This window comes from Notamacropus eugenii, chromosome 2 (assembly GCF_028372415.1).
Source record: "Notamacropus eugenii isolate mMacEug1 chromosome 2, mMacEug1.pri_v2, whole genome shotgun sequence".
In the NCBI taxonomy this organism is placed as follows: domain Eukaryota; kingdom Metazoa; phylum Chordata; class Mammalia; order Diprotodontia; family Macropodidae; genus Notamacropus; species Notamacropus eugenii.
The window spans coordinates 406906566-406933096 of record NC_092873.1 but is presented as its reverse complement, the minus strand read 5'-3'; the positions used below and the strand labels follow the sequence as shown (position 1 = coordinate 406933096).

General features: G+C 42.1%; 1 protein-coding gene across 4 annotated transcripts in view; it reads right to left on the bottom strand.

Moving 5' to 3' along the window:
* Positions 1-18118: 18118 nt before the first annotated feature.
* KIF26B (kinesin family member 26B) overlaps positions 18119-26531 on the bottom strand; it is a 604324-nt gene continuing 595911 nt past the window's right edge. For all 4 annotated transcript variants that reach the window (XM_072647639.1, XM_072647640.1, XM_072647641.1 and 1 more), the window contains 3 exons: positions 25522-25724; positions 24727-24877; positions 18119-18977 (listed from right to left, as the gene is read on the bottom strand). In XM_072647639.1, coding sequence (XP_072503740.1) covers positions 18829-18977; positions 24727-24877; positions 25522-25724 — 503 coding nt within the window. In that variant the 3' untranslated portion in view covers positions 18119-18828. The remainder of the gene's footprint in view (positions 18978-24726; positions 24878-25521; positions 25725-26531) is intronic.

Below are 26531 nucleotides of genomic sequence, written 5' to 3'. Positions count from 1 at the left end.
CCTTCTGGGTCCAGTGACCAGATATTAATCAGCATCATCAAGAATTACTAGGTATGGGTGGTACAAACAACTTTGCAGACTAATTTTAGGGGGTCTGTGGGGATTTTGACCTGGTTCCCCTACAGCAGTGATTCAGCCTGAACCCAAAAGAAAGGGAGAGCAATTTAGCAGTGGGGAGGATCAGGGGAAGACACTAAAAGATGCAGAGATATAGTAGCCACAGCCAGAAGGAGAAAAACTTCTGGTGATAGAGGGAAAGGAGTAGAACCCTAAGTGAGTCAGTCTTCTTTTCCCTGAATCTTATTCTGGGCCTGGACCCAGCTTGAGTCAGGCCCACACGTATCCCCCACATAAGGAAGATGAAGGTACTCAGCCTTGAGGGAATCTTCAAAGCACTGGATGAGGTGCAGAATTAAAAAGTGAGGAGGGAAACCAGACACCAAAGCCTGGAACTCTCAGTCACTGGATTCTAATGCTCCTCTTCCTTTCATATAAAAATATTTGTATTCCCTCCTCACAAAATAAAGATTGAAAGACTAGAAGTCCGGAGGACAAGGCTTGAAGGAAAACTTGCCCACAAGCAGGTACAGCAATAAAGAAGCTTATAAATACAAAAAAAATGAGTAAAAATGCCGAGAGGCCAAAATACAATGAATCATAATAATACTGTGAAGGAAAAATAAATGAAAATTCCTGATGAAAAAGAGAATGCTATGGATTCCTTATGTAATCACATCAAGAAATTCCAGAATGGTTCAAAAGAGAAATTAAAGAAAAAATTTAAACAAAGACATTAAGGAAAAAAATTAGGTTGGAAATCAGAGCTTTCAATGCTTGATTCCATTCTCCTCCTCCGCCCCTGCCCCTGCCCCTGCCGCTGCCCCTGCCCCTGCCCCTGCCCCTGGCCCTGCCCCTGCCCCTGGCCCTGCCCCTGCCCCTGCCCCTACCCCTGCCCCTGCCCCTGCCGCTGCCCCTGCCCCTGCCCCTGCCGCTGCCCCTGCCCCTGCCGCTGCCCCTGCCGCTGTCCCTGCCCCTGCCCCTGCCCCTGCCCCTGCCGCTGCCCCTGCCCCTGCCCCTGCCCCTGCCGCTGCCCCTGCCCCTGCCCCTGCCGCTGCCCCTGCCCCTGCCGCTGCCCCTGCCCCTGCCGCTGCCCCTGCCCCTGCCCCTGCCCCTGCCCCTGCCCCTGCCACTACCACTACCAGTACCATTAACTAAGACAAAAAAAAAAAAGCCAAACCTTTGGAACAAATAAGCATTGTCAAGCAAAACAAATTTGTACAGTTGCCATGTCCAAAACTGATATCTCTGCACTTAGTGTCCATTACCCTGTGACAGGAAGTGGCTAATATGCTTTAGAATAGATTGTCTGGAGACATGGCTATCAGAGATTTGACCAAAGGTCTTTCTAAGTTGGTTTTCTTTTCAGTGTTATTATTCTTGTATAAATTCTTCTCTTGATTCTACGCACGTCATTCTGCCTCAGTTCATATTACCCAGGATGCTCAATATCCTTCTAGGTTCTGAAGAGATACTGGTTTCTTCTTTGCCTCTTAAAATGTCAGGACCGTATTGTCATACACAGCCCTTTCCAATTGTTTAAATAAATTTATTTTTCTAGGTTTCTCTGGACTCTTGAGTTTGTATCGAAAAATTCCTACTCATCTCTGATCTTTTCATCAGAAATGCTTAAAAACCTTCTATACTATTAAAGATCTTCTTTATTTTTACCTGAAGAATTATACTTAGCTTTTCAGGGAAGTTTTTTCTTGGTTATAAGCCAATCTTTGCTTATGGAATATTGTGTTCCAAGATCTCCTCGTTTTGAGTGGAAGCTGATTCTGACTATATATAGTTTCTTAATGCTTGAACATTTTTTTCTGGATGTTTGCAGTATTTGTTCATTGATATAGGAAGTATGATATTCCTGGGACTTTTTCTTTAGGAATTTGTTTCAGGAATTACCAATAGATTCTTCCTTTCTTTCCCATCTTGTTCTAATAGAACCAAGCAGTTTTCACGTATGATTTCTCAAAACTTAGTGTCCAGGCTTTTTTGTTTTTAAATTAGTTTTCAGGGAATCCAATGATTCTTAAATTATCTCTCCTTGTTTTTCCAGATCAATTTTTGTAAAACATACTTGATCTTATATTTTCTATTTTTTTCAGTCTTTTGATTTTATTCTAATATTTTTGCAATCTCATAGTATCAAGAAAATCTTTTCCCCTACGTCTTCAGTCTCTGTCCCTGCTGAAGTGGCAGGGGATGCAGCACGGGCAGAAGGAGCTGGCAGCTCTCATCTCCATGGGGGTTACTTCCTGGATGATGGAGTCAGGGGCCAGGCTGGAAGAAGTACCATCAATCTGGATGAGACTGGCATTTCCAGCTCTTAGATTAAGATGCCCATTAGTGGCGGGTGGTCAGTGGTTGGTGTTTGTGGTAATGAGGAAGGTGGACCCCTCCTTCAAATTCCTTCCCTTGATGTTGGAAGGCAGGCTGGAAATAGGGTCCACGGAGACACTATTCATTCCCAGAGCTCTTAGGTTCAGGTCCTGGGCTATCTCCATTGTAGTCTGTGGGAAGGTGAGAGTTGTGATTTAACTCCACTGGCACATCCTGTCTCTCCCTCAGGGAGAGGCTTGATGATGATGATTGCTCATTTCTGATATTTTAACATAGGCATTAGAAATCCACAGCAGAGATTTTTGGCAGCTTGTCATTTACCATCAGGGGGTCTGGGTAAAAAATTTCCCTTAACAAATTTTCTGCTTCCTTTCTAGATGCTGATTCCTCTTCCTCATAACACTAGTACCCTCACACTATCCTGCCTGCTCCAAGTCTCCCAGACCATGTGGGCCTTCTCAAGAGCAACCCCCAGGAAATGTTCTAATTTGTCCTTGAGAGATGCCCAGACATGGAAAGGTCAAGTAAAGCTCTAGCCTCAGCTCATTCTGTTTCTGGATCCCAGAGCTAAGGCCAGGGCCCCAAACCCTACCTCTCACTGGAACAGTTACTGCCTAGTATAGAGTGTATATATGGCACAAGCTGAATGGCAGCTATCCATGGGGAGAGAAGGCAACATCTGTGCTCCCAACTCACTTTGTACAGCTGGGCCAAAGAGCTTCCTCGGGGAAGGGGAGTGGGAAGGGTATAGATGTGCACTGTGTCACCTGAGGCTGTCAGGGAATAATCAGTGGGAGCACAGCTCTTACCCATCAGATCTGCAGCGATAAGATGACTTAATAAAAACCACTTAACTTAAGAATGGGAGATGGACGGTGGCTCCAGCTGGTTTCATTATCCTGTCAACAGGCTACATGTAATCAATTCAGTCTTAGCGGGGAAGGAGGGAGGGAACGAAGAGCTAGTCCCTCTGGGGGCAGCCACATGCCATCATGTGTCTTGGCATGGCAGGTCGCTTAACCATTTGTCGTTTGCTGGGAGAGACACTTTGTCAGCACTAACTTGGCATAAGATCAGTGAAAGCCACTGCTTATGAAGACATTCGCTGGAGGGACATTGTGGTCAGCGTATTCTCCACAAGCTCATAGGACAAAGGGTCCTGGGTAGAGGTTGCTGAGACATGTAAGGAACCATTGAGAGTGACTCCATGGTCATGCCATCCAGTGAGGCAAGGAGTGAGGGGTGCCCTAGGCAGAGAGGCTTAAGACAAAGGAGAAAGTGGTTGTGAAATGTGCTTGAGATTAATTGAAATCCATGAAAATCCTCTTTTAAAAAAATCAGTCAATAAGTTTTTATTGGGCTAGGTGTGGGTGATATAAGTACAAAGAATGGATCAATCTCTACTACATGCACATGTAAGCATACACACATGCATATGTACATACACGCATATACACTCTAGTGTATATATACACATATATATGCATGCATATACATACACACATATGCATGCACATATATACATGTATTTACAAATGTGTATTCTTACACACATATGCATGTATATACACATACAGGTACATAGACAGATATGTGTATACATATTATGTGCATAATACATTTGTGCATATATATTTATATAGAATAAAGAAAAAATATAAACAAATATAAAATAGCTTTTGAAAGGCAGCTAGGTAGTCAAGTGAATAAAGTCTTAGACTTAAGATTCAGGAAGATCTGAATTCAAAGCTAGACTCAGACACTTTCTAGCTGTGTGATCCTGGGCAAGTCACTTAACCTCTGCCTGCCTTAATGTTCTCATCTGCAAAATGAAGGTAATCATAGTACCTAGTTCCCCTCCAAAGGTTGTTGTGAGATAATTATAAAGTGCTTTCCAAACCTATATTTATACTGCCTATCTTATCAAGTCTAAGTGGGCCTCTTTGAAGCTTCTACCCATTGTTCCTGATTTTGTCCTCTCGGGTCAAATGGAGCAAATCTAACCCCTCTTCCACACAACAGCCTTTTAGATGGCTGAAGACAGATTTCATGTCCCTCCTACCTTCAAACCACCCACTTCTGGATGTCATTGACAGATCCTCCTATGACCTTTCAGTGACCTCGTTGCCTTGTCTGATCAGCCTCCAATTTAATCAAGAGCTTCACTAATCTGTGATGTCCTCATATTTGTTATTGTGAGGTAGCAAACTGCTTATGGACAGAGCTTGTCTTTCTCCATTTGTCCAAGGATTTACTGAATGTTTTTGAATGTGTTAGGATGGCTCCATGCACTGGGAAGGCAGTCAGAGGGGATTCAGGGAATAGCATAAAATATATATGAATGAATTATTGAAGAATAAATGAATGAATGAATGAATGAAAAAATATTTATTGAGAGCTTGCTACATGCCAAGCATCATGCCAAGCATCAAGATACAAATGCAAAAGTCCCTGCTTTAAGGAGCTTACATTCAAATAGGAGGAGACAGGCATATAAGGGAGTAGAGGCCAGGAAAGGGTAGTTTGGTTTGGAAATTACAGGGATGGTGGGCAACAACTGGGTTGATTTGATCATGGTTCAAGAACTGGAAATAGGAGTGGAAGTGGGGCAGGAAGTGGGAGGAGGACTTGCATTTGTCTTGGCAGCTAGTCTTCTGGCAAAAAAAAAAAAAAAAAGAGAAAGGAACTGAGGTCCAGACAGCTGGGTCCCAGAGTAGAGGGTTTCCATTGGTGAAAGGTGAAAAGGTAACACTTTTTAACCATACATTTCAAGGGCATGGTAAAACAACAAAACAGCATTGATTTTAGAATAAAAAAGTATGGAGTCTAGTCCTTGTTTGGCTACTAGATAGTTTGTGTAACCTCAGGGAATTCATTGCATATCTCTGGGCCTTGGGTTTTTCCTCTGTAAAATGGTGGTGATCACAACAGGATCCCTACATTGTAGTTGGGAAGATATGTTGCTGAGTCATTTTAGTTATATCCAATTCTTCCATGACTCCTTTTGGAGTTCTTTTTGGCAAAGATACTGGAGTGGTTTGTCATTTTCTTCTTAAGCTCATTTTACAGATGAGAAACTAAGATAGTAAACAGGGTTAAGTGACTTGCCCCGGGTCACACAACTAGTAAGTGCCAGAGGCCTGATTTGAACTCAGGAAGATGAGTCTCCTTGACTCTAGGCCTGGCACTCTATCCACTGTGCCACCTAGCTGCCCATTTGGGAAGACATATACCCACAAATATGCTGAATTTAAGTGGGGGGCAGGTACAGGAAGCCCCCACCTTCCAAATGAGTTGATGTTCCAAAAGAAGGTTTGCAAGTCAGTTTGTCTGGGTTTTGAAATGCATTTTGTTTAAAAGCCTATTGTTAGGTTGTCAGGTAAACCCACAAAAGCCTATTCAACACATAATGCGTTTGAAGTACAGTAATAATAACTCTACTGCAAGAATATCTAACCACTATTTATAAAATTATTTTGATGGGAAAATAGATTCTGCGTTATATCTATTAATGCAGGGCACAAATCCCACCCCCTTAGCCACACTGAGGGGAAGAGAAATGGAATCTCAGGAAATTATTGTTAAGTCATATCCAATTCTTCATGACCCCATTTGGGTTTTTCTTGGCAAAGATACTGGAGTGGTTTGCCATTTTCTTCTCTAACTCATTTTACAGATGAGGAAACTGAGGCAAACAAGGTTAAGTGATTTGCCCATGGTCACATAACTTTCAAAGTATCTGAGGTCAGATTTGAACTTCAGTCTTCCTGACTCCAGACCTGACCCTCTATTCATTGTACCACCAAAACGAGGGGAGGGAGAAGAGATAGGTGGGAGAGGGAGAGAGAGAGATATGTATGCATGTATATACATATATGTATATGTGTGTATCTCATTCTAATTATTTAGTCCATCTCTCTCTTAAGAGGTACATAGTACTCTGTGTTATTGATCTTTGGAATTACTGATGATCATTGCATTTATCAGAATCCTTAAATATTTTGAGTTGCCCTTTCTTTATAATGATGTTGTTACAATATAAATTGTTCTCCTGGTTCTGCTCACTCTTCTCTGTATCAGTTCTTTCATAGTTTCTTAGAGCACAATAGCATTCCATTCCATTCAGAGATCACAATGTGTTCAGCCATTCCCCAATTGACAATCATCCCCTTTTCCCCAGAGATTCATCACCACAAAAAGGGCTACTATAAATACTTATGCATATATATATTATCTTTTTCTTTTTCTTTGATTCTCTGATTTACTCTTCATATCACTTCAAGAATAATCTTTCTTATGTACGTATTGTTTTGGTCCTCAGAAGTATTCTACAGCTCTTTATGCCTTACCAAGTGAAGTTCAGATTTCTTTGCTTGGCTTCAAGACCAATCTGCCACAATCTGCCACTCTCTTACCTTTCCATCCTCATTTCATATTACTCCCCTCTAAGGACACCTCACTGCAGTCCAACCCAGTCCGCCACAACCCACCCCCTTTCCCTACCCAGAACATGCTCCACATTCTCCCCACCTCCAGGACTTGGCATAGGTCATACCTAGAATGTTCTCTATCTCTTCCTTCATCTGTTGATTTCTTAACATATCTTTTAAAATATAGCTAGACACCAATCTTTCTGATAACTTATGTTCTCCCTGACCCTCCTTTCCTCAGTTCCCCAAATAACTTCTTTCCTTAGTAATTAGCAATTACTAAATTATAACTTGCTTCTCTTTTACCCAGGAACCCTGAGGGTTTTCTCCTCCCAGTTTGATTTTTTTTGTTTGTTGCTGTTTTTTTCTTTTCTTAAAAGGGGTCATCCCTTGAGGAACTATTTAAAGAGGTCTATTCATTGAGTGGGTATATCTCACTCAAAGTGAGAGTCTGATAAGACTTTAGCCTAAAATGGTCAAGGTCCCACTTTGCATCCTGGGCCATCTCCAGTCATCCTGATGAATATCAGGCCACTGGACCCAGATGGCTCTGGAAGAGAAAGTGAGGCTGGTGACCTTGAATAGTCCTCCCTCATTCAAATCAAAGTCAACTGCAAGTTATGTCATCATCTTGATGTCATGGTCCTCTTCAAGAACAAAGGACAAATACAACAACTTCTTTCCTTAGATCTCACAAAATACTTTACTTTGCATGTCTCAAGTGCGTATATTATGTAATACTCTGCTTTATGATTAGTGTCATTGTGTATTATCCCTCTGGGACTTGACTGTAGCTCTGTGAAGTCAGTGACTATATCTTGTCAAGCTTATCTCTACTCTAGGACCTACCCTAGTGCCCTTCACACAGTAGTTCCTCAGTAAAAGATAGCTAGGTGATGTAGCCTGTAGCATGGGAGCCTTGGAGTAAGCAATGTTGGGTTCAAGTACTTACCAGATGTGAGTCTGAACAAGTCACTTAAACTCTATTGTCCTCATTTCCTCAATTGCAAAATGGAGATAATAACAGTACCTACCTCCCAGACAGGCAAGAAATAAGATACTTCTAAAGTGTTTAGCACAGTGCCCGGCACAGTGATTGTTGTTGTTTCGTTAGAGTTGAGTCATTTCTGTCATGTCAGACTCTTTGTCATCCCATTTAGGATTTACTTGGCAAAGATACTGGAGTGGTTTGCCATTTCCTTCTCCATCTCATTTTACAGATGAGGAAACTGAGGCAAGCAGGGTTATGTGACTTGCCCAGAAATACACAGTTGGTACCTGTCTGAAGCAAGATTTGAAGTCATAAACATGAGTCTCTCTGCTTCCAAGCCCAGTGCTCTATCCACTGCACCACCTATCTGTCCTGACACATAGTAGGTGGTAGATAAATGCTTGTTCCCTTTCTTTCCAGCATCAATTTTCTCATCTAATAATAGCACATACCTGTGATATTATTGTGGGGATAAAAAGTGTAAAGCACTTTGTAAGCAGGATATGTGCTAACTATCCTTATAAAGATTGTCAAAATAGATGTAGTGGCAATGTATATGACAGCAATGGAGTGAACAAGAACAAAAAGTAACCTGAGAGCTTCATGAATACAACATTTAAACTTAGCCCTGAAGGCTAGAGGAGAAAATACTGCCTCTCTTCTTTGCTGACATTGGGAATTGTGGGTGTGGAACACAGGGATGCTGGCTGACGTGGATGATGTATTGGTTAGCTTTGCTGTCCCGCTTTATGTTTCTCTCTCTCTCTCTCTCTCTCTCTCTCTCTCTCTCTCTCTCTCTCTCTCTCTCTCTCTCTCTCTCTCTCTCCTCTCTTTCCTCTCTCTCTCTCTCTCCCTCCCTTCCTCCCTTCCCCCTCCCCTTTCTTTTTCTTTTCCCCCTTTTAAAATGTCATTCCAAGGGACATCCTACTGAGGGAGGAAAGATCTTCAGAAGGAGGGGAGAAGGACATATTTGGAAATGAAGGTGGCATAGAAACAAAAATAAACCAACATGTATTTAAATGTTTAAAGAATACACATCTGTTGAAGGAAGTAAATTCCAGAATGACTGATGGAGACCAGAAGGCCCACAGCCTTGCAGAAGGGGAGTCTATGAATTCTTTGTGCCCCGTCCCTCATTAATGCCTCAGACTATGCAATAGGGGTTCGGTAAGTCCTTCTCCATGTGGTAACTGATGGAAGCAACTTTGAACAAGGTTCTGCATATGTGGACACATTTTCTTCCAAAGAACTGATGCTTCCATTTCACTATCTCCTTCAGCCCTTCCGTCTATGATAAGGAAGTGGCTTTAACAGGGAAAACCCTGCAGAAGTGATTCCATGGGACTTTTGCTTTGTTTTGTTTCAAGTGAAATGCTGGTGATGGGAGGCCTGGAATCTGTGGCTACTGAGATTAGGTTGGAGCACAGTCATCCATAAGGAGGTTGATCCCTGTAGAAGCCAGTTGGTTTGGTTGACCTTCATAGTCACGGACTACACACTGAATCCCTACCAGTGGCTATGCAGATCTGGGTCACTGGTCACTCTGGGGAGGGAGGCAATAGTAATGGTCAGAGCAGCTCCATCACCATTACAGGAATATCAGCTCAAAGTACACTCCCTTGTGAGGGTGATCCAGAAAATTCATGGTCCTACAGGAAAGGAAGGAGGAAGGTGGTCCTCAGAGACCCTAAGGCTGGCTCCTGGCTAAGTGCCCTGTTCCATAACCTGCCCCTTCCTTCCTTCCTTTTTCTTTCTCGCTCCACCCTTACATGATACTATCCTCTGGCTATGCTCTCCATCTCTACCCCCTTCCCAGGAAGGGCTCTAAGCTCTAGAATTATCCTTGGTTCCCAACATCCACCCCTATTGGATTCCATTCTTTCTTCCCTTCTAGGGAATGGATAAGCTCTCCATTGCCAGGATTTTTATAGTTGAGAGCAGGTTCATGAGTCACCCCTTCAAGGTATCATCACAAGTTAAAGAAAATGGAATGGTTGCCATTTTAGGCATTGTGGAAGACTGGTGGTAATATTATAAAGGGCTTTCAATGTCTCTCACGTCACACCACATAGGAACTGCCTACCTATGTGTTGAGATGACTACTCATAATTGTAGGGAGTGGCTTCTTAATATTGACCCATGTATATCACAATACACTTTGCATGGTGGGCACCTTGTAAACATTGTTGACAGTCTGATATGTTCAAGTTCACAAAGGAGACTAGAGTTCAAATTGAGTCTCTGACACTACCTGCATGACCTCAGATAAATCATTTTACCTCTATGGGTCTCAGTTTCTTTAGCTGTAAAATGAAGAGGTTGGATTAGATGTCCTCCAAGTTCCCTTCTTAATCTAAAACTGATTCTGGAGAAAGTGGATAAGATTGAGAAGGGGATGAGGTTAGAGTGATGTGGCGTGATGGAGAGAGTTCTAGTTTTGGAGTTAAGATGATAGTTGTGATGGTAGCTGAGAGACTGTAAGTGAACCATTCAATCTGTCTGAGTATTTCCTCTGCTTTAAAATGGATATGGTGATACCTGAGGTTCCTACCTCACAGCTATTGTGAAGTACAAATTAAATAATTTATGTAAAGTGCTCTTCAGTCTTTAGAGCATAGTTAGATACTATTGTAGTTCTTATTGTTGTCATTAACATGCTTGATTCACTTAACATCTCAGGCATTCTCACGCTCTGCCCCTGCCCAGTAAGAACCAACTTCTAACTACTCCTCAATGCTGCTTTGTTCCATATTAGGACAGAAGGAGCAATGGATTTATACATAGCCCTGCTGGTGTCAATGGTGGATAGGGGAAATAGCTGTGAAGGCTCTTTGTAAGAGTCAAGAAATGTGGCACACAGATAACTAACACTGCTTCACTGATGTCAAGATATGAGCATATGGATGGAGGATCTCAGAACTTGAAGGGATTTTAGAGGCAACCCAATCCACCCAGTCTTTGATGGGTGAGGAAATCCAGTTGCCACCAGTGACTATCTTCAGTCTTCTGGGTTGTTTGGTGAAAGTAAGAGCCCACTGGGGCTTGTTAAGAGCAGTTAAGTAACTTGACCAAGGTTGCATTGCTAGTAAGTTTCAGAGATGGGATCTGAACCCAGGTCCTCTAACTTTAAAGCCAGCATTCTTTCCACTGAACCTGTTTGCCTCTCCTGACCTTGACTATGAAGTTCCTTGACAAAATTCTACCCCAGCAGCATGGCTGTAGGACCACATGAGTAGACTCCTCCTTAAGTGTCCTGAGCCACCAGCTGGCTCAGGAGCTGGTTGAAGTTTGATGCCAAATCTCCCCCTTCTCCACACCTATCAGGTTTTTCTCCTCAATTCTTTCCTAAAGAATGAACAAAGCTGGGAGGAATTCACAACTATGAGCAGAATAAAAGTGAACATTTAATGCCACCAAATTTCGATTCTTTGAAACACCAGAATTTTTTGGACAACGATTCACACCTCATTTGCCACAAAAAGTCAGAGATCTTTTCCAGTAAACAATAAACTTTTTTTTACACTAGAAATGGCACAAATTTAATTGATTTGTGCTACCAGTTGGTGACTAGCAGAAGCTTTCTGAATTGCGTCCATCATGGAGACCGCGGCTGCTGCTGCCTCAATGCAATCGCACCAACAGCTAGCTTTTATATACCTATGATAAGACCCATACACAGTAACAAGCCCATTTACAAACTAGCAGATGACTTTGAGCTAAAGAAAGACGAAAGTTGGATTCATGGTTTAAAAAAAATGAAACTTATGAAAACAGAACAAGACAAACCTCTCTAGCTAACAAACAATTAAGAAAAAACCCTTTATTGAGGGAAGAGTGAGTTTAAAAACAATGACTAATTAAAAATACTTTCATCAAGATTTTTCAAAACTGAGGCTTTAATTAATTTGTTTGTGAATTCACTGTTTTTAAACTCAGTAAATGAATTTATTTTTAAAATGAACTTTGATTCCTTTTTCAAAACTGGAACCAAGCTCTTACTTGCACTTAGGCTGCTCTTGCCTGACTGTTTGTAAATGGGCCCATTTCTGCAGCTGAACATTTTCGAATATTTACATAACATCTGTCTAATAGGGAGAGGGAGAGGCGGAGAGTCAGGAAACCTGGACTTTAATTCCAGTTCTGTGGCTGACTTGGACTGTGACCTTAGGCAAGTCATTAAAGAACTCTGCACCTCAGTTTCTCCGTCTATAAAATAATACCTAGCATTCTTATAGAGTATGTATCTTCAAAGCACTTTCCATCTGTAATCTCATTTTACTTTTTTACCATCCCAGTGAGAAAAATAATATTCTCCATTTTGCAGCTGAGGAAACTGAGGCCCAGGAAAATTAAGTGACTTACCCAAGGCTACACAGCAAGTTACCAGAAAAGCCAGACCTAGAACCCCATCCATCATCTTTATTCTTATCCTAAACCTTAGACCTGGCTATCTCCCAATGGGATAGATGCTTCCAGACCCTTTCCATCTCTCAGATAGGTAAAGAGGTTACAGAATGTCTTCTGATATAAGGTAAAGAAATACTAAAGTGCTTTGAAGTCTTTCAAAAACAGGTGCTAGATAAGTCCAAGAAGAGAAACTCCAGCTACCTTCATAATGTACCTTCACAAAGCCTCAGAAAGTCTAGAGAACCCATAACTTGAAACATTCTTCTAAGGACTTTAAAGATTAACCAGCCTCTGAAGGGTTTGGAGTCTTTTCTCAGATTATTGGAAACTGCATTTCCAAATTCACTTTTATCACCAAATTCACCAAAAGTTCATTTTTCCACCCTTACAGTTCCATAGAATGGGACCCCAAAGGTTCCAAACAAAGTTCTGGATTTGGGAGATTGGAACTTTGTTCCTGTTTTCTCCTAGTTTATCTACCTCTCCTCCCCATGAGCTCACCTCTCCACCAGAAGACTCTGCTAGGAGGAAAATCACATAGCTACAAACAGGATGGAAGGACCCAGCAGAAGGACACAACAATGCAGAGCACTTTGATCAGCATTCCCAACCATGGCCAAGGGCAAATAAATTATCAAATACAAGCAACTCTTAAAACACGAACATCCTGAGTTTACAAATAAATTATATCCTCTTCTTACACCAAACACCATTGGGTAGGATAGAAGTTATCAGCAGTCTCAGAGAGAAGGAAGGGAAAGAAGGAATATCTTGGGGAGTTAATTTCTAAGTATACATAAAATACGTGTGTGTGTCAATCAGTTAGCGTTTAACATTTATTAAGCACTTACTGTATGCCAGGCACTGTGTGTGCTCAGTGCTACACACACACACACAGATACACACAGAGCAGTACATCCTTATCTAGACCATATTGATTCCACAAGCTGAAACTTCCTCAAAAACCATTTGTAACTCCATTTTATTAAGAATTCCCCAGTCTCAAAGTAGGACCACTCAAAGGCAGAATGTGTTTTTTCAGGGAGGGTTAAAAATTGAGTTTTAGGGAATTTTCTATGGTCTTCTGCAAATGCAGGCTTAATATCCAACCCCTTTCCCCTAGCTTGAAAGTCATCCTTTTCACCTGCCGTAAGTGAATATGCAGTTTGCAATCTGGCAAGCAAAATGCTTTGGGATGAATTGAAAAAGACAGATCGCTAAGTGTGCATTGAGAAAGCAAAAGTTTCCAACCCCCTCTCCCCACACTCCCTCCCACGTTACTTGGATTTTTGCTGGAGGAGGAGAAAGAGAAAAATTATTTTAATACACAGAAGGGCAATACTTTTAAAGGTCCGCAACATTTTTGTCTTTAGTCTATATCCATGCCCTTCATTTGGTTCATTGAAAGACGGATCATTATGAACTTGCAGCATGTGAGAAAATAGCACTTAATTCCTCCTTAACATAAGAGTTTAAAGAGTGTGAGTTACATGACTAGAGGAGCCAAGAGAAAGTATCGGTGAAACCCTTGGGACAATAGATACTGGACACTGGAGTATCACTGGATCAGTGACAACTCCCAACTCAATTACCAGCCCCCCCCCAAAATCTACAATTTGGGCCAATGTCCAAATGGTCATGTTGACCAACATTAGTTGGCAGCATTTGTTCCTGCTCATATGATATCAACAAGAGAGCAAGCAGTTATTGAGGTTATCATTGGTTATTATAGCCACCCCTACCCCCCATAGCACTGGGATTCTAAAATCCATTATACAGTCAGAATTGCTATATTGGGGTACAGACTCAAATTGTTGACTAACAATATTCCAGCAAGAAAGAACAACGGGCAAATTGTCCTTCAGTTTCAATTGGAAAACCAACTATTGTTTGTGTTTCATTTTATTTTGTGCTGAAGGATTGCACTTGGATTAGAAACCCTTTGCGGTCATTGAGAAGTGATATTGTGCTTTCATTTTCTGACTACTAGTGAATCTCAAGTGTTGCTCGTCATCTCCAAGAATCTAGGGGTTAAAGCAGAGTTTCCCTGTCTTTCTGATGCTAACAATGAGCTCTAGCAACTGACGTACAAAAAGAAAGAAAATCAAGAATTTACTACTTGTTCCAGGACTTACCATATCCACATACAAGGTTTCATTTTCATTTCTGGTTGAACATTTAAGCAGAAATTCGGGCATCAAACAGAGAATGTATGCATGCCTATAGGGGCATGACAGACCTTTGGAAAACATAAAATAGGGTACAAAGGTAGGATGTGAGGCTGCAATAAAATCCCTATAACTTCCCAGAAGAATATATGAGACATCATACTTAGAGTGGGAGGTGTTAATTTACAGCAAACTGATCAGATTCCTAACCTGTCTAATCCCTGCTCATCTGCTTTTCCTGTTCTCAAGGGGAGGAAAACTCCTTGTAGGCCTTGCTAGCTAGGACTAGCATGGTTCTCAGTTTCCTCTGTGGAAATGGACAGAGCTCTACATTCGTGTTTCAAGCTCTCCTTATTCAAGCTAGCAATCAGCAGAGGAAATGACAGGCCTTGTGTTTCCTATCTCTCATTTGGGAGAGATGAAAGTTAGACATAGCTGTCCTGTGATGCAGAAGGCAATTCAAGGACTAAAAGATCAAAGGTTGTACACATCAGGTGATGAAGGAAAGCCTGGGATAAAGAAAGCTATTTCTTCTTCACAGCATGAAACATCTCACCATTCAGGCATCATGAAATGCAATACGGATTTAGTCCCAGGGAGACAGGACTGAGATTACCAGGGTACCTTTTTTATTTGAAGTGTATTTCCCCTCAAGTTGCTGAAAAACCCATGGATTCCAAAGACTTTCCCTTCTATCTAAATGCTTGTTTCAAATAACCATGTCTTTGGTCCTTTTAATTGATGAAAAGGTCTGTGGCATTGCAGACAGGCATTCTGTCTTCATCCTCTTTTCCTTCTTGGGTCTTCACTGAAGCAGAAATAAAGTCTGGCACTCTTTTAACCATTTAACTGACTGGTCACTGTGAAAAGACTATTCAGGTACAGAATTATCTCTAGCATGACAGAACACACTTGCTCTGCCCTTGAAGGCCATGATCCACATAGGTTGCACACTGGGATAGGCACATGATGGTACAAGATTCCATGTCCTCATGTGTAGTTTTGTTAAATTAAGGCAGTTCTTATAGCAAATTGAGCCAAAGAGAATGGATTTTATCTACAAGTTATGGATGCCAGCCCAGAGTCTGGTAGAATGCCATTATCTTGTTCAAAGATGTAGTCTCACATTATTTTGGAGTTAAGATGGCAGTTTATTTGGCAAATTCACTTTTGGTTTAATATTACCCTTTTGGTGTCTTAGACTGTTGGTAGAAAAATAAAAAAGGGGAAATACTGTTGAAAGTAAGATGAAAAGAATTCCCAAGGAAGAATCATATGAATAAAGATGTTAAACCCCCGGAGATTTCTCCACTGTCTCCCTACTAGGAAAGCACCAGAGTTCAGAAGGTGATCTGCTATAGGCAACATGGTGATGACCTACATGTGGCCACGAACTTCAGATTAGCAATAAGACTGCTGGTCAACTGATTTTGTTGTAACAGACGTCCCAGAGGCCTGAAAATACCAGACAATTTTCTAGATTATAGACCTTTGATGCAATGGAAATCAGTCATGAAGAGAAATGCCCAATATCAGAGCTCAAGAAAAGCTTAGCATAGAACAAAGAAAGTAAGGATTTTGCCCCTGGAAGCATTCAAGTGGTCCCATTACTGCTGGGCACATTCACAGACGCAAGTTAAGAGAATAAGCTATCAGTAAAGTCATGAGAGCAACCTGTCAAATGAGGTCACAAGTGAGGAGCTAGGGGTACCTATGCTTAGCTTTGGGGATCAAAATGACAGTTACAGATGATGAAAGGGAGGATGGTTATACTATGAAATCTCTTCCAGATCAATCTTTGTGTATAACTCAGTCCTTTATTTCAATGGGATTATATGAAATATTCAAGTCTAGAATTGTAATTCACTGGTGGTAGTGAACCAGTAAAGGATTTAATAATGCAGACTTCATTGTGTTCTGATTCATAAAGTTCCAGAGATGGTTCTTTGAAGTCCAAATGTTTTTCCCCACCAGAAAAGAAACCCATCAGCCTTGAAAAAGTATTTGATTTGCAGGGTAGGATGAGATTCCAGTGTCTCCCCAGCCACAAACAATGATGAAGCCTGCTTGGGGTGTGTGTGTGTGTGTGTGTCTGTGTGTGTGTGTGTGTGTGTCTGTGTGTGTGTGTCTGTGTGTGTGTGTCTCTGTGTCTGTGTGTGTGTCTGTGTGTGTGTGTGCACGTGTGTGTGTGTCTGTGTGTGTGTGTCTGTGTCTGTGTGTGTGTGTCTGTGTGTGTGTGTGTCTGTGTGTGTGTGTGTCTGTGTGTGTGTGTCTGTGTCTGTGTGTCTCTGTGTCTGTGTGTCTGTGTGTGTGTGTGCACGTGTGTGTGTGTGTGTGTGTGTGTGTGGTGAATAGGGACAAGAGGAAGTTGGTGTTTCAATGGACTAGCCTAAAAAGGTAAGAACGCCTCTCTAGGTGTTGGTCAAAGATTCCTCAGAAGGCTCGGTTTAAGGTACCAACACCTAGAAACGCTGCATTTCATTGCTGCCTATGTCTGGAGGGAGCTCTTGGAAAGCAGGTCAGACTCATACTCCATGCCCGCCTCTGCTGCTAATTCCTTAGAGTTCTCAGGAAGTTCCTTAGCCTTAACGTCCTTGCTCTGTTAAATGGGGATAATGCCCCAAAATAATACTGTTGGGACACGCGCCCTAAATTGTACATGACGCCATAACCTTCTGGGGATAATCAATACTTGTTATTTACGTAGCACTTTAAAATCTGCAAAGTCTGTTGAAGCACTCATCTCACGTGAGCCCCACGATGACTCTGTGGAGTTGGAGACAATGACCCTGAGGCTCAGATGGGCTAGTTAAGTGCCAAAGGTGGGATTTCAACCCAACTGTAGTACTCAATTATACCATGCCTCCATTTATTCTCTCATACTACCCATTCTTACTGGCACCAATTCTTTGATCTTAGAGGGACACTGGTAATGGGCTAGCTTGGGAGAACATACAGGGGAATGAAGAAGAAGAAAGGTCTTCCCCTGTGCTCTAGGGTTGAGGCAAAAGAAGAGTGGGAAAGGCAAAGCATCCCTCTGCAGTTCCATGGCAACTAAGGACCCTGGCAGAAAGAACTTCCTTATTCTTTCACTTTCTGATAGTGTTTTAGAGATCAGAAGGTATTTATCTTATGTGGCACTAAGCTGCCTTCATTTAAACCCAACCTGTGTGCCATACTCTAAGTACCAAATACGCACTGTGGACAGATCCTAGAATGAAATCGTCCCCCAAAAGCACATTCACAGAACTAAAGCATGAGACTTCCGTGTTGGCTCAAACTTTCTATTTCAAAGGGCTCTGGGGAATAAAATGAGAATAAAATGAGAAACTTCAATTCATGGGGTTGCTTTTTTAGAGACAAAGAAATGGTAATGCTTGGTGACAGGAATTCAAATGTCTGCCAGGACTCCCTGGGGGAACCACACATGAAGCCCACTGAGGCCATGTCAGCTGGCAGGGTGCTGGGGAGGAGCGTGTAAGTGGAAAAGATCCCAAAGGATGCCTCCAGTGTTGGGTGGTATTCACCTTTCTCCTCATCCATTCCCCAAAACCCAAAGTGATCCTGAAACATGATTATCCCAAGCCAAGCTCAGTGCCCATGAGGATGGTAAAGGACAGTGGCTGAGATCACCTGGCACCCCAAAGTCTTGCTGGAAACACACTGGCTCTCGACAGGAAGTGTCCACGTTCTGTTTGAGTGGCCTTACTGGAGGTAAACCATGAAAGACAGTTAACATTTATTCATATGCGGTACTGATTAGGAAATATCTCTACAAACACAAGTTACTTAGAAACAGCAAGTCAGAAACAGGAGGAAACGAGCTGTAAATACATTAATACATTTCCAAAATGTGTTTGATTTTCCTCTTTTGTTTGTTTTGGAATTTTCTTGACTAGCACCATCTGTACAGAAGAAAGTATGAACATAAACGTTTGGATAATAAAGATTTGCAAGGCACTTAAACAGTCTTTCGGGGTATTTGTTGTTTGTCATTTTGTTTAGCTCTCGGCAGCAGCTGTCCACCTTCCACCCTTGCCTTTCCTCGGCCAAAGCCAGGAAAGAACAAGGTTGCCTTTGCTTGCAGTTTGTATGTACAAACGTGTCCTTGAAAGTTCCTCAAAGTGCTCTTTTCAGTCTCTCAGGGGCTTTGATATCCCTTGGCCTTCTCAACATTTTGCTCCTTCACTGCAGGTTTGGTGCTGGCACCCTTCCTGGAGAAAGGAAAGGAAAAGAAAAATCGCCTGCCGCTCAACACTCGCTCCAGACTTGCCGCCGACCTTCATCCTCATTCCATGGTCTTTGGGGTGCTGTCTTTGCAGAGGGCCTGGGTGAGAGTGACTGTTTTGGGGGAGTCCTGGGCTGTGGGTGAGTGGAATGGAGGTGGAAGATGGGGTGGAGGTGAGGGAATGGGAGGGGAAGAGTTGACTCTTTATCGGCGCCTGGAGGTGATGTCAAAGCAGGTGATCATCATGAGATGGGCCTTGCAGAAGTTGACCCTGTTTTCTAGGCGCTCAGTCACACATTCGAGGGCTTCCAGGTACTCCAAGGAATCCAGTTCCAATACCTGCTCCAAGTCAACTGCAAGAGAAAAGAGAGATGGTGGGGATACAGTGTAAAGGGAGAAGACAGATTGATCTGAATGTCCAGCTCAGGTAGCAAGCTCTATTGCCTTGGTGTCTTTCCTCTTTATCTTCTGTTTTTACACTGCCAAAATTTCTCCCAGTGTCTCTTCCCCTCCTTCTCTCAGACAGTAATACCATGTTAACATATATATTTTTTAATTTAATATTTTATTTCCCCCTAATTACATATAAAAACAATTTTTAACATTTGCTTTAAAATCTTTTTGAGTTAAATTCTCTCCCTTCCTCCCTCATTGAGAAGACAAGCAATTTGGTATAGATTACACATGTACAGTCATGCAAAATATATTTCCATGTTAGTCATGTTGTAAAAGAAAACAAACAAAAAGAAAAAGAAACAAAGCAAAGAAAAACTATACTTCAAACTACATTTAGATTCTAACAGTTCTTTCTCAGGGGACAGATAGCATTTTTCATCGTAAGTCTTTCAGAGTTGTCTTGGATCATTGTATGGCTGCGAACAGCTAAGTCATTCATAGTTGATCATCATACAATGTTGCTGCTTCTGTGTACAATGTTCTCCTGGTTCTGCTTATTTCACTTTGCATCAGTTCATGTAAGTCTTTGCAGATTTTACTGAGAGCATCTCGCTAGTCATTTCTTATAGCACAATAGTATTTCAACACACTCATGTACAACATTGTTCAGTCATTCCCCAACTGATGGACAGCCCCTTGATTTCCAGTTCTTTGCTGTCACTAAAACAGCTGCTACAAATATTTTTATACATATTGATCCTTTTCCTTTTTGTTTTCTATTTCTTTGGGATACAAACCTAGTAGTGGCATTGCTTGGTCAAAGGGTATGCATAGCTTTATACTCCTTTGGGCATATTTCCAAACTGCTGTACAGAATGCATTAGTATCTTAATTTTCCCATATCCCCTCCAACATTTGTCATTTTCCTTTTCTGTCATATTAGCCAATCTGATATGGAGTGGTAGCTCAGAGATGTTCTAATTTGCATTTCTCTAATCAATGGTGATTTAGAGCATTTCTCAACATATATTTTTTAAAGAGAAAAAAAAAGAAAAACTGATCAGCACAAAAACATCAGAAAACATATGCAAGGCTCCACCTCTGCGGATCTCCCCACCTGTGCAAAAGGGGGGATGTCTTTCAATATCTAGACCCCTTTCCTAAAAAAGCATCTGCATTTTATTTTATATATTACTAAGCCTGCCCTAGACTGAAAATGTGCCTGCTTCCTCATGTTAATTATGACAATTAACTTGCAGAAGTATTACACGTATAAATATCCTACATTAATGTAATTACGTAATTATCAACATAATTATATAATCAATAATTGATTCATTAGTAACAGTTGAACTGTACACAGAACTCCTCCCACTGCCACTGTGAGCTAAGGGCACAAATGACGAGGTCTAGCCTTGGAAAGATGATGTGACTTGGCCAGGGCTAAATACCCAATAGGTTTTGGAGTTGGAATTCAAACCTCAGGTCTGCTCCTTGGCTTCTCAGCTAAAATGCACCTCTGATTGCTTCATCAGTCACTTACTCCACAAATATTTACTGAATGTTTATATTGTATATTGCTTAGTTTATTTATTGAGTAACATATTTGCATATTGCTTGTCAAGTCAAACTGGTCAAATGGGTTGCCCTGCTATCCTTTATACAGAATACTCCCACTCCTCTGGGCCTTAGTGCAGGCTATCCTCCAGGCTGGAATGCATTCAGTCCCCATTTCTGTCTCTTCAAATCCCTAATTTCCTTGAAAACTCAGCTCAGCATCTGAGGTCTTTCCCTGATTTCCCCATGACTACACCCTACCTCATCCCAATTTCTAATTACTTACCCAAATTACGTTGTATTTCTTTTTTATATATGAATGTATATAACTCTAATAGCATATAAGATTCTTAAGGGCATGGATCATTTCATTTCTGTCTTTATACCCTCATCCTCTAGCACAGCCCCTGACACATAGTAGGCACTCAAGGGATCCTTGCTGACTGACTGATTGCCTGCTTTCACATTTACAGAGAACTTTCCTTACAACAACCCAATGATGTTGAGTGTAAATGTTACTATTCCCATTTCACAGAAGATGGAAAATGAGGCTCAGAGATGTAACATGACTTGCTTAGATGCACAGAGCTAGTCATTGTCAGAGATGACTTTAGAACTAGGTCTCCTTGTTCCATGTGCAGTGGTCTTTCCACTAGACTGCCCACGATAAGACCATAGCCCTAGAAGCTAGCATAAAAAGTGAAGCATGTAAAATGGAGTTGGGATTCTGGGAGTGACCCCCCCCCCCAAATAAACCATTTCAGAAAGATCTTATTTATCCTTTGTTAACTAAGAGAAATAGATTTCCACAGAGGAAGGATCTCTCTTTTTATGGGACTCCACTTGAACGGTGGCTGCTTATGTTCCAGGTTGGGACCACATGTTTTGTCCTAAGATGCTCTAGGCAGTGACTCTATCCCTCTCTGGATGTTAGCATGGCATCACTCACATAGTGGCTGCTCAGGAAATATCACAGGACCATGGACTTAGAACTAGAAGGGACCTTAGACGCCATCTTGGACTTGTCCCAGGTTACACAGGTGGTAACTGACTACCCTGGGATTCAAAGCTAGGTCCCCTGACTCTAAACCTGGCATTCTTTCTCTCCATGCTGGTGATGATGGGTTACATTGATCCCATACTTTCAGAGTTGCTAAGCTTGGAGTTCTAGTCTACTTTGGACTTAGGATCTCTTTCTTTCATACTCTCTGGGAGTGATTGGTGAACTGGAGAAGACTGAAGCAAAATCTGGGGCCACAGCTAAATGGGAAAGGTGAGGAGGAAGGGAAGGAGGACATGGCCTCTCCAACACTGTTATTGTTCTGTGATAAGAATGATGAATTGAATCCTGCGAGCACTTAACCTGACCCAACCTTTCCCAACCTGGGAAAGCAAGCCACAAAGAAAAGTTGATACAGCCCTGCTGCACTAGCCCTGCCCTGAGAGTCTGAAGTCCAGGTTCTGTTCTCGGCTGTTGTTACCTTGCTCTGTTACCTTGTCTTAGTACCTTCCCCTCTTAGGGTCTCATTGTCCTCATCTATAAAATTAGGGACTCTGGCTGGAGGGGCTAAGTCCCCTCTAGGACTACAAGTCTCTAACTTGGCATTTTAGGACTCCGTATGAGTCTAAATTGATAGGACAGAAGAAGAAAATCATCTTAAGATGTTTTCTCTTCATGAAACCTTCTGCCCCTGTTCACTATATCAAACCCAACAGGAAGAATCTTAGAGGCTGGGGAATCCAACTCCTTCACTTTAAAATCTGAGGCCCAGGGAAGTAATGCGACTTGACTGAAGTAAAACCTCCTCCTCCTTCTCCTCCCTAGCATTTATATAGCACGTACTATGTGCCAGGTACTGTGCTAAGCATTTTTTTGAAACAAATGTTATCTCAGTTGATACTCACAATAACTTTTCAAGGTAGTAGTTACTATCATCTCCATTTTACAAATAAGGAATCCAGGATCACACAAGGAAGCCCAGTACTCTATCCACTACACTACCATTTATTTCATTTTGCTATGTGTTCTTAACAAGGCTCTGAATGACTAAGAGGGCTTGGTCCTTCCCCAGATCTCCAGTGCTTTAAGATAGGAGGGAAGAGGAAAAGGTTTTGTATTTCCCCTTGAAGAGTTCTGTATTTAGAGAGGTTCTGTAATCCAAGGGGGGGGGAAGCAGAGAGTTTCAGAGAGAAGGTTAGGAAGAGGACCAAACATTCGGCAAAGAGTGACTGGGCAGTAGGTGCCCAATCTGCAAGCTTTCCTAGGAACCCTAGTCAGGCTCGTTTGCTTTTTCTGGATAGCTACCTTCCTGGAAATGTCCATCTTCCAAACAAAAACAGAATGTTGGTTAAACTGGCAGGGACCTTAGAGGTCAACCTCAGTTTACAAGTGATGAAACTGAGACTCAGAGTCACATAAGCAGCACTGATTAGTGTAATGAGCCCTAGATTTGGTGTACAAGTTCAGGACCAAGCATTCTCCAGGAGAGCAACCTTGGAGAGTTATTTAATATATGCCTTATAAAACAAAGTGGATAGAGGGTTGGGTCTGGAGTTAGGAAGATCTGAGTTCAAATCTGGCCTCAAATACTTACTAGCTGTGTGACCTGGGCAAGTCACTTAATTCTGTTTGCCTCAGTTTCCTCATCTGTAAAATGAGCTGGAGAAGGAAATGGCAAACCACTCTAGTATCTCTGCCAAATAGGGTCATGAAATGTCAAACACAACTGAAAAATGACTGAATACCAAAAACCCCTAAAGGATAAGATTAAGGAACAGCTCTGCCATTCCATTGGTATAGGGACCTTCCATATTAGGAAACTCCCTCTACAAATGCAGATCAATAACTCTTCTGCAAAATAGAGACTTAAAGAATTGCTGAAATGGTCAAGAGATTAAGTGATTTGCCCAGGGTCACAAAGAGGTGAGGCTTCACCCCAAGTCCTTCTTGTTTCAAGGTCAGCTCCCTATCTGCCATTATATAAAGTGATACATTGGATAAATATACCTGTAAACCATTATTGGTGCTAGCAAACTATTTTTGCCCCAGTGAACAAAGTGTTCTGTGCTGATCCCACATCAAAGTTAAGGTTTGCGACTGACCTTAGATTTGTTGTTCCATCACTTCTGTCATATACGATTCTTTATGATGTCACTTTGGGTTTTCTTGGCAAAGATTGTTTGCCATTTCCTTCTCCAACGTATTTTACAGATGAGGAAACGGAGGCAAACAAGGTTAAGTGACTAGCCTAGGGTCATACAGTTAGTAAGTGTCTAAGGTTACATTTGAACTCAGGTCTTCCTGACTCCAGGCCAGGAGCACCATCCAGTGCACCACCTAGCCATCCAACTTTAGATTTGGCATTTGAGAAAGCAGCAATTGAAATCTGTCTTTCAAAAACACTGCAAGAATTATTCTGAATTGCCTTTTACATGATCACCAAGATCTTGAGTTTTCTATTAAACCAAAGAAACACTTTAGGACTTCCTTCCTACCCCTGACTCCGGTAGTTTTCCCCCTTTTTTCTAAGATTGCAAATTCTATCCTATTAAGAGCTTTATAAATGCTTTTCAATTTTAGGCTAGAAATGCAGTGCGATTATGTGGTGTGGGAACAGATTTATAATACAGCCTTTATATCTGGGTGATCTTCTGCCACATGTAGAAAAGAAAAAAAATCTCATTTTCAGGTGCTCTGGACTGAGACACATAAGAAGTAATCTATTAGCAGCAATATTTACCACTTTTTCCTGCATCTCCTCTCTCAGCTACCCTCCCCCCTCTCCATCCAACCCTTCATTTCTTGGCTCTCGGTGAGTAGGACTGCTTATTCATGTCAAATATCTCTGTTCATGGCTCTAAGTGGAAGCTTTTACTTTGCCTAGAAAAGAAGGAATGGGTAGCACTCACTTGGAGTGAGACCACATAAGGAAAGGAAGAGTGCCCTAGAATGGTTCTGTTGGCACCGTCTAAATTGTGGCAGCCTGGCACAAAGTCCCACTCCCCTTCTTTAGCTGTAGTTCTGTCTCCATTGGATAAGAATTCTATATGCTCATTTCTAGTGTCTCTCACACTTTGCCCCAAGGTTATAGGTCACAGTGTTTAGTTGGAAAGCACTTTAGGCCACAAAGAAAGAAACAAAGCACTTACATTCACTGAGCCATTTGTTGGGATCCAGCATCAGATACTGCTTGGTCATCTCCAGTTCCTTCATTAACCACTCATACTTGGCCCGAACCTCAGCAATCCTCTGCTGGCGATGCTCCAGGATTTTCAGCTTTGCATTGAAGCATATCACCTCCTAATACAAAGACAGTGAGGAGAATTGGGGAGGGTGGAGAGGAAGGAGAGAAAGATTGTGAGGTCAAACATAGCCAGTCCAATCACTAAATATTGAATAAACAAGGGACAAGTCATCTGGAAGCTTGGAAAGGGCCCAAGGAATTTTAGCTAAGTCTCTACTTAGAGAAATATGATAAAGATAGACTGCACTGCCTAGGGCTGACTCTGTTCAGACTTGGATCTTCTCATAGGCAGGAGCTTCACAGCCTTCCCATGGAGAAAGCACAAGGTACAATGTATTAGCAGGACACATGCTTATTTGGACCTGTGGAGTCAATGATACAGAATGGAACCTCAGAAGTCAGGGGGTGCATCCCTCTGCCTTGAGGCAAGGCTATATTTCAGGTGTACCAGATAGAGTGAACTTTAAAATCTTCGACAGGGATGCCACCCACAACACCACTTTCCTGTGTCTCACAACTCTGTTGTTTGAGTTAAAATCTTTCCACTTATGGTTTGGACCTTCTTGTTTGGTTCTCTGTGGAAAGAGAGAAACCACAGCTTGCCTCCACCCATCCATTATCCCTTTATACGAAAAGTAACTCCTCTCTTCTGTCCTGACATCCTCTCTGCAGCCCTCAAATATTCTGAGATAGTTCTCACCTTGCTGTCAATGCCTCGACGCCGCTGAAGCCTCTCCACATCATCAATTTCATAGACTTTGATCTCAAAGGGTTCCCCTAGACCCCTCTGGGTGCTCCGCATTGGGCCATCTACCCAGCGGATGCCAGTGCTGTTCGAAGGTTTCCTCGCTGGTGAGGTGGTATCAAGTGAGAGGGCTGGAATGAGCCTCCGTCTCTGAGAACCTGAATAGCAATTAATCCACAAGTTAATCTTTCTTCTCTCTTTGGGTTTCTTTTGGCCCATGTGATACATGCGTGGGTCAGGATCATATGTGAGCAAAACCCTCAGTCTGTGTGGCAAGGATGCACATCTGAGTTCTCCTACCCTACCACCAGTCACCTTGGCTGACTTCCCTCCTTAGGCTGCCCTGCTGACTCAACTCCCCAGGACCTTCTCTATCATTTCAGAGAAACTTCTTCCTCCCCTGGACTACTTCCCGAATTAGAAGTACTCTCTGCCTCTAAGGCCTCACCTTCTTATTGGCTATTTCCTCCAAGAACTTGCAATTTAAGGAGGAAGACCAGGCCAAAGATATACTGAGCTCTCTCCAGGCTGCCCTGCTGACTCATTGCTACAGGATGTTCTCTACTACCCCTCTCTTCCCAGTACCTTTTCCCACTCCCATCCCTCTTTTCAGTTCCCCTTTCTTCCTGCATTAGAATATATGCTTCTTGAAGACAGGGACTTCTTTCCTTCTTTCTTTCTTTCCTTTCCTCCTTCCTTCCTCTCACCTTCTTTCTTCTTTCTCTCTCTTTCCTTTTTTCTTTCCTTCCTTCCTTCCTTCCTTCCTTCCTTCCTTCCTTCCTTCCTTCCTTCCTTCCTTCCTTCCTTCTCTCTCTCTCTCTCTCTGTCTCTCTCACTCTCTCTCTCTGTCTCCCTCCCTCCCTCACACACACACATACACACACACACACACACACACACACACACACACACATTTCTATACCACTAACTATGGGCCAGGCACATAGTATTTACTCCTAAAGTTC